At 39.9% G+C, this 8,913-nt stretch overlaps 1 protein-coding gene across 1 annotated transcript; it reads right to left on the reverse strand.

Moving 5' to 3' along the window:
* Positions 1-2,337: 2,337 nt before the first annotated feature.
* On the reverse strand, positions 2,338-8,189 carry ghdc (GH3 domain containing). Its single transcript, XM_008313816.3, has 12 exons — positions 7,987-8,189; positions 7,556-7,849; positions 7,142-7,338; positions 6,868-7,062; positions 6,628-6,747; positions 6,101-6,398; positions 5,102-5,291; positions 4,510-4,581; positions 4,277-4,410; positions 3,832-3,920; positions 3,434-3,699; positions 2,338-3,281 (listed from the first exon to the last, which is right to left on the reverse strand). The coding sequence occupies exons 1-11, from the start codon at positions 8,057-8,059 to the stop codon at positions 3,478-3,480; spliced, it is 1,884 nt and encodes a 627-aa protein (XP_008312038.1). The 5' UTR covers positions 8,060-8,189; the 3' UTR covers positions 2,338-3,281; positions 3,434-3,477.
* Positions 8,190-8,913: the final 724 nt, after the last annotated feature.

Raw genomic sequence — 8,913 nt, forward strand, 5'->3', positions numbered from 1 at the left:
TCTAAATATGGAACCTTAATTGGTTTAAATGACGGAAGCCCTTGTTTGCTACTCACACTGTTTGAAAGTTTCATTCTCACGGTTGGTGATGAAGCTAGTCACTGCCCCCCCACACCCTTTGCCCCGCCCACCCCCAGACTGCAGTATTCTCATGAGAGAATTAAGGCTCTGTGGGTAAAAGCTGCTAGGAGCGGATTAAAAAGATAAGCCTGGAGATGTTTTCCACCAGGACTTAATGGATGAACACACCAACTTTGACACGAGGAAAAACTAACAGCTGACAACAATAACAGATGTTTTTATGAATTAGAGGTTTGATCTGAACTCAAGCTCCAACAACCCATAACTGGAAATGTCCTCGAATGTCTCTAAACTGGATAAGCAGATTGGACTCTGACAAACATTTAAGGAATCAAAACGGATCCACTTAAATCCGTCCCGACTGAAACACTATGAAGTCTGGACCTAGACTGAACTCCAAGTTTCCTTCACGCAGTAGAGGAGACTTAGTTGAAGCCTTGAAGACATTAAGCAGATTTGAGTTCAGTTCTTCTTCATTGACTCAGACTTGATACTGTAAGAACTTAGCTGAAACTTTTTTTTTTGCCTTTTTTGGATTAAACCTAAACTTTTCTTTGACTTGGACTCTGACATCTTACTCCACTGAACTCTTAATAAAATTGCCTGGTGAGTCTAATGTCAAACACTTTCTCCTCTTCTCTTTGTTGGAATACATTTGGAGTTCACTTTGACCACAGAGAACTCCACCAAGGCTATTCTTTAAGCTTTGTCTAAATGACAAAAACAGCCAGAACTAGTATTCATCAAATGACAGTAACGTCAAGTAAATAAAAAGATTCAAAAATGAAGCAGAAATTTCTGGTGTGGGTGTTGGTGTCCTTGACAAAGTCAAAGCAACGCAGCTGCTGTGTGGAATAAAAAAAAAAAAAAAACTAAAGAAATTTGAAAGTTTTCATTGTATTTAAACACCATGGCAGCCAATCAAATGGCTTGGTAATAAAAAATACACAAGTCCAAGATGGGGTGATTGTCACCTTGTGTGCATGGGGGAGAGGGTGAATTCTATAGAGAAAAGCCACAGGAAATGCATAGATGAATTCAGTGGATAGTGCATCCTGGTGTGAGCGACAGAAAAGGACATTAAAAAAGCAACAAAAAAACTGAGCAGTGAGAGTTGGAGACTGGCTACATGGACAGAGTACTGTTCTTTCACTCGGATCCTATTCAAGGCTTGGCAGCTCTTCACTGCTATTTATTTTTAATGGCCCCTCATTGTCCTTTCTACTTGTAGTCTATCCATCTCCTCTTGTCACTAATAACAGGCTTATCCATTAAACATGCTCACTACCTACTGCACAATCTCATACAGCCGAGCCACACACAACGAGCCGGGTGAAACCTTACCCCGACTACATTACCCACAATCCCCATGCATCTTATTGTCCGCACATACAGCTACAAGAGAATGTGATTTACATCAAGTGTTTTTATTTAAAACCCAAGTTGAAAAACAACCGGTCTGCCATTTTAAAACTGAATGAAACCTCACCCTGACACAAAGATGGAGAGATAAGACTCGACTCCACATGCAAAATCCCTCCCTCTCAATTAAACGTGTCCTCCTTTCCTCCGCAAACCCATTGAGAAATCAGGCCTGTCATTCTCAAATCTCATCTGTTTACAATGAATTAACTTGTGACTGAGCAGATGTGCACACAAGCTCTGCGCCACAGCAAATCCTGGTGGCACGTGAGGAAGGCACACCAGACCGCCTGACTCAACAGCTGAACAAAGATCCCAGATCTGAAATGACTACGTCAAAGTTGCAGTCTGAGGCTAAAAATACTAAAACCCACAGTGATCTTTTTTTCTTTGTGTTAAAGGTGAATCATAGTAAATTCATAAAAAAAAAAACATGAAACTACTACATACATATTTTTAAAAAAATGCAGCTGTATCCAACCTTGGATACCTGCTAAACTCCTGGGAGGTTTTGTTATTACAATGGGAAAGCTATGAATGAATAAAAACCAGTGAATTAAATCTACAGATTATATTTTATCATAATATCTGTTTAGTTTTATACTTTAGTTCAGACAATGGCATTTTGATTTTTAGTTTATAACAGTATATGACGGTGTTTCCCTTGTTTAAGGGTCTCAGAGGTGAAATCTGCACAGTGCTTTGACACACTTCCCTGACACAGGCCTCATTATTACTGGTGGGAGTTGGGGATTTACTGAATGGCATGAGAGGCACCCGACTACTAGGCCACCCAGATCAGGAACCAAACACAATAATAATACAGCAATATTCAGGATGCCATGACTTTTAAGGCACTGGATAAAAAAAAAACAATTATTATTGCAGTAGGAAAAAAAAACATCCAACACAGACAAAATGCTGAGGCCATAGCTCCACTGCCTCCTCCAGAGCTTATGAACAGGATGTGTGTGAAATAAATTGAATTTAAATGTTAAATAAAAAACAGGTTTTAAGCAGTGTAATGGAGATTATTGGTGATAGAAAAAAAAAAACATCAAATCTCTGCTGAAATGGGACGTTTCTAAATATATTAGCCCACTTTATGAACAGGAGGAACCGCAGGAGAGAAGTGTGCCGTGCAACAGCACGAGAGGAAACCGACAGAAGGTGCTTCGAGAGTTTGTCATTTTGACAACAACTGTTGTTTGGTAGCAGTCAGGATTAAAAAGTGCGAGGTTAGTACAATCTTTCTGTCTCGATACCGCAGCATGTAAAAGATCACAGTCTAAACCAAGTCAAAGATTATCATTCTATTATAGTATTATTATATTTGATTTTATATTATATTTTTCCCCAATAAAAAAAACCAACATTTTATTTCTGATGTACCACAGCGCCACCAACTCATCAAATGAGGCAGAAATAAACACTGTATGGAAGTCCAACATATCAAACCACACACTCATTTGATTAGACTTAGACTCAACAGCAAACTGTTGATTCAATGATTGCACAAACACAACTATAAATAAAAAAGATGTTTTCTATGCATTTCATACAGTGGCTAAAAGAACAGACAAGTCGCGCTGGTGTGAAAACTGAACACGCACAATTGTGATCTGGTCAGTCACTGCCCTCCGCAGCCATAGTGCCGTCACACTATTATTATGACAGTAATTTACATGTGATGTGGAGAGCATACAGGCTTTTAGCAAACTGTTAACAACAGACAAATGTTATTTTTTAACCAAACAGCTGAAGCAGAAAGCATCGCTTACGTCAACTCACTCTTCCTAGTACTGGTCTAACGTACTTCAGAACTATAGGGAAGAGTCAAAACCAGCCTACAGCCAAAGTTCTTCATCCAGACCTGTAAATATCTGTGGAACCATGAAATCTGTTTTCCACATTATTAGCTCTTAGGAAACACGTCAACTCACTCTTCCTAGTAGTTTTCCACATTATTAGCTCTTAGGAAACCGTTTTTCCCAGTAGGAACTCTGCGTATTCTTTTCTGTGCAGCACTCTGTGCATTTTGAAAGTGTTAGCTGAGGTGTTTGAAAAGGCCATCATTTGCTCCCGGAGCTCTATAAATGCACCCTCCACCACCAGTTGAACCCTTACTGGTCCGATGCTGCCTTTGATGCGGAAGGACCTGTAGACTTCTGAGAGCTGCTGAAGACAGGCGTCCAGCTGAGGAGGAAGAGGAGAGAGGAAAATGTTTATAATTATAAATTGATCTCATTACATAGCCACAAGGTTCTGCTTTGTTTGTTTCCATTTTTGTGTTGATTTAATGTGTATTACAAAAAGGTGTACGATTACCTTGTAACGCTGCTTCTCTGTCAAGTTCCTCAAACCCTTTAGTTCAATAAACACCTGGTAATGAGGATCTGAGCTTCCTGTAGAATCTCCTGCAACATAGTAGGGTGTAAATGAGGCCATAACTGTTCTTCTACTGTGAATGACCCAAGGCAGAGCTTTAATACAGGACGAATATGAAATGAAATGCCACCTCTGCCTTTAACCCATCACCTGAGTGAGCAGAGGGCAGCTGAAGCGGGGCGGCCAGGGGAGCAGTGTGTGGGGACAGTGCCATGCTCAGTGGCACCTGGTGGTTTCGAACCGGCAACCTTCTGGACACAAGTCCGCTTTCTTAACCACCACTGCCCCCTTTTATGCGACATCATTACTAAGCTTATCCTAATTTCAAGAGAGTTTGTAAATAAACATTCGGAATTAACTTAGATGTATGATGAGGAAATCTTACCCAGAATGCCACTCTCTGCACAGCAGTAGTCGACCAGCTGAGCACCTGGCCACTGAGCCACAGCGTTTTTCAGCGCATTAAGGAAAAGCGATTCAGACACTTTCTCTCCGCGTACATTTAACATCTGACCTCGTCTAATGTGGTTAGAGAAAAAGAGAAGGGACATTTGTCTTCTTTATTACAAAAGGAAACGGACGAACCAGATGAGGCACAATGTGTTCACTGAACAGCACCTGTATTGAAACTCCACAATGGGACACTGGTTGTGAAATCCAACAACTTTAACAATGTCTCCAAGGCGGTATCTGCAAAAACAGCAAACATTATTGTAAATAACAGAATAAATCACTATTTGTGGTTCTTAATGTTTTGGGTTTTTTTTTAAATGGCATGAAGTTGACAGAGAGAAAATCCTGGAACGTGTCTCATCATCCAGCACAGTCAAGTAAGGTCACATCACAATAACAATGACACAAAGCAATTATGAGACATAATATCAGTCTCACAACTTTTTATGGCTTATTTGTCTGGAGGTCATTGAAAGATAAATCAGGCTCCATAGCAGTGAGACAGCAAGGTCACAAACAAAACAACACATTTAGTCAGTCTTAATACTCCTTCCTTTTAGTCCTCTGATCAATGACAAGACACTTTTTTTGAATAAGTGAACATTTTCACAGCTTGTATGGTTTACAATAAACCTGCAGAATGGTTTGGAAAGGTCTAAAATCTCCAGAGATTTGTCACAATAAACTGAAAAACCCATCCAGGGCTGAAGGACAATAGTAAAAGGACGAGCCAGTTCTAAACACCCTGACGTCATACCTGAAGAGTCCCGATGCGTTTGTGATGACAAGCTCATAGTTCTGCCCATCCTCCACCTCCTCCATGAGCAGAGTGTGAGGGTCTTCTTCCTCGAGGCCACCCTCTGGCAGGAACTCGCAGAACATGGAGCGAGGACACAGAACATAGCGTCTGTCGGAGTCTCCGGGCCACAGGTTCACCCCTATCAGTCCTGCCAGGTTCACACATTTAATTCAATTCAAATCAATCAATGAGATTCTACAGATGTATGAAAAATTAATAAACAATTGAACATATACATTAGTAATGACAGTCTTTGCTTGAGACTTTGTCAGAACACCTCTGGTAGATAGATATACATTACATTAGTCTTTTCGATTATGATGCTCTTTAGCAACTCTCCCAGTTACTGAGCGGTTTTAGCTCAGACTTATAACACCAACTATAATACTGCCTTTCTAAATCATGCTCAATAAACTGAATTTACCACAGCTGGACCAATCAGACTGTTGAAATGTCAGAAAGCTAATCAGTGGGAACAGGATGCACCTCAGCTTAATTATCAGTCACATGACAAGGGCTGTGAATAATAATGTACAGGCTATCTTTTCACTTATTTTGCTTTGTTCATTAATTTGGAAAAAATTAAATACCCTTTTTTTGTCTACGGGCTATAGTGTGTTGAATAATATGAAGGAAAATACATGTAATCCACTTTAGAATGAGGTTGTACCATAACACAGTGTGTAAAATATTATGTGCTGTGAATATTTACTGGCTTCATTATACTTAAAATAAGAGTCTGAGTCAATCTTATTTCAACCACTCAGACTACCATTTAAGTCAATTTAAATAAAGGATCCAGTAATGAGTCAAGCATTTGTCATGATACAGTCACTGATTGTACCCCAAGCCTCAAGGTATGTCAGAAATGTTCTCACATCTTTTGACTTACTCATCTGGCCAGGCTAGTTCCTACATAATGACACTGTGTGAATGTGAATGTGTCATATGGCTGACCTTCAGTAGCAGCATAGAAAGGTGAGTAGCACGGCACTCCCTGGCAGTAATTCTCCCTCAACATTTCCCCGTAGATCTGGTTGGAACCTGAGTCTACTGCCAGCACCAGGTGAAGGTGAGGCCACAGCCGCTTGGCAATCCCCCTGTAGCCTTCCTGGAAGTGAGCCCGCAGCTGAGCGGCCCTCTCTGGGTCTGGCTTCATCAGTGCTTCGAGGACAACCCTCACTTTGGGTTCCAGTGCCAGATCTTTGCTGATTTTTCCCTCTTCAATGTCTTTAACGAGCTGCTGCCAGTGACTCTACAGGACAGGAGATGAATACACTTTTAACCCATGTGTTTTCAGAGAATATCACACTGGAGTCAGCCATTAATTTCTCCCAGAATTATACAGGAAATTCAATGTTACTTTTCTCATTTTACAAATCAAATCAAGTAAAGAGAGAATAATGCAAAAATGATTAAGATATCTATTAACAGCTTTAAATAAATAATGTACCAGGTTTCTAACAAAGTTGACTGTGCTGTACCTGAAGTGCAGTGAAAGCATAGAAGATTGTAGACACAAAGTTGGACTCCAAGATACCTACAGTGGCATCCTTCAGAGCAAACAGGAGGTGCAGGTAAAGGGCATGCTGTTCATTGACAACCTTGACAAACAGGGACATTTAACACAGATGTAACCTTAGAAATCTTTGAAATTAAAGTCAGTAAATCATCCGCTATGTTACAAAGAGATGACATTTATGGTTATGAACATGTTTGTTTACCTCAAAGGCTGGAGCTGGGGTGGTATAGAGGCTTAGCATGAAGCGGGAAGAAGCTGGGGTGGAAGAGTTTGGTCCAATGGGAATTCCGGCCTCGGACTGGCGAAAAGTAGGCATGTAAAAGAATTTAGTTGTGAGCTGCAGGTTGTCTGTTGAAGGGAATGCCTGCCTCATGGCATCCATACATACAGTGACCCCCTATAGGGAAAAAACAATGGATATGTTAGTCAGTGTTTTTGTATTTTCAACATTTAAAAAAGACAAAAGGTGACTTCACCTGCAGAAAGAACTCATGGTTGGTGTCTTTGGTGCTAAGCAGCATGGAACTGGATCCTGAAGTCCCAGAGGTCATGGCTAGTATCAAAGGCTTCTCTGCAGTGATCACCTTCTCCTCCCCTGCAGCGATTCGTCTAATCCACTCTCGATAATGCTCATAAGTAGTTATAGGGTGGCATGCCCGGAAAGAAGAAATCTCTGAAAAATAAAGTTTACTTTGAACAAACAGTGACAACAGTGTACAGTGAGATCTTCACATTGTCTATTTTGTCTATTTTTTTCTCCAAAAGCTGCTAAGATTAAATTAAAAGTGGGAGTAGGCGTGTATGTCATGTATAACAGACACCAGTTGTTCATTAAACATACATAATTGTAAACGTTTTTTTTTTTTTTTTAATGAATGTTATCGCCTTGCCTGTCATTGAACTGAAGTTATACTGTCTTCCATAACACGTGTTGGCGTTGTTACGCAGGCGCTTGAACAGGGTCTGCTCCTGGACCTTCTTCACATTCAGGGTGTCATTCTCCAGTTTCATCCTCTGCCTTCTGCCCAGCCAGCCTACAGCTCTCAGGGCCACATACTGACCGAGTACACTGCTTAACCTTCGGCTTTCACCTCTCATCTTCGCCCGGAAGTCTCTCCAGACTAGCAAAGTTACACAGAGCAGAGGGCACAAACCGAAGACCACTGCTATGAGAGGAGGGTCCACTACAGAAAAACAATGACAGCAAATTAGTCACGTGGAGGCACCTCAGGTGTATATTATCAACATCTTCACAAACATAGAGTTGTTAATATTTCTTTCAATTTCTATTATTCAGCTTCCTTATGTTTAATTCACTTACCCTGTTTCTGTGCAATAACACATAAAACCGCTATACACAGCGTTATAACGACGTGGAACCAAGACAGAGCCATCTGAATAAAATATTTCTACTTCACGTGTGTTTATTTATGTAAAATAATGCTTCTGCGCCACGAAAACATATAAATATGACAGCTACGTTTTGTTTTGTTCATACTTCCGCGTATGAGCAACCGCTGCTCGCTAATTGGCTCTGCTTCTTTTTCTCTGTTAATAGCCGGGGTCGCTTAAATTTGGAAGTTCAACACTGCCATCTATCGGACGAGATAGTGCAGCATAAAACTTATCTTTATTTGTCATTGTGACACAGCACAGCACAGCAAAGATAGTGCAGCATAAGGTAATATGAGATAAGGATGTTGCAAATTTCATACACACATTTTCATATAAGGTAATATGAGATAAAGATGTTGCAAATTTCATACACACATTTTCATTTTACGGTTATAACATAGAAATTAGTAATTTTGTTGTTGATACTGAATATTAAAAAAATATATATTATGTTAATGTGTTATTTGTAATATAATGTTCTATAAAAAATGTATAATCTATACAATCATAGAACTGAACTCAAAACATTACTATAAGCAGTTATTTCTGGAACTGCAGCATAAGCAGTATGATTTGCTTTTTGCCTCGGATTCTACAGTATTTCACTGCACTGTACTTTTAACTCAAAATATCCACTTCAATATCTATGAATAAAACCCCTCAATTTTCTAAAAATCATACTGTATGTTTGTCCTGATAATAACACAAACATGGTCATCATCTGACCAACAACACAAGAATGTTACACTCATAGACAGATGTAGAAAGATCCCCATTGGTTGGTTCAAATATCCAGGTTTTACTAATTCTACCCAGGAGGTAAATTCATTTTCAGGATGAAAGCAGTGACTGT

This window comes from Cynoglossus semilaevis, chromosome 8, assembly GCF_000523025.1.
Source record: "Cynoglossus semilaevis isolate Cse_v1.0 chromosome 8, Cse_v1.0, whole genome shotgun sequence".
Classification (NCBI taxonomy): domain Eukaryota; kingdom Metazoa; phylum Chordata; class Actinopteri; order Pleuronectiformes; family Cynoglossidae; genus Cynoglossus; species Cynoglossus semilaevis.

Excerpts from the sequence above, each read along its gene's own strand:
- ghdc (XM_008313816.3), bottom strand. The coding sequence starts at position 8,059 with ATGGCTCTGTCTTGGTTCCACGTCGTTATAACGCTGTGTATAGCGGTT. Across the intron at positions 7,063-7,141 it reads ACCATGAGTTCTTTCTGCAG|GGGGTCACTGTATGTATGGA; the intron begins GTGAAGTCACCT and ends TTTTCCCTATAG. Across the intron at positions 4,582-5,101 it reads AACGCATCGGGACTCTTCAG|ATACCGCCTTGGAGACATTG; the intron begins GTATGACGTCAG and ends CTGTTTTTGCAG.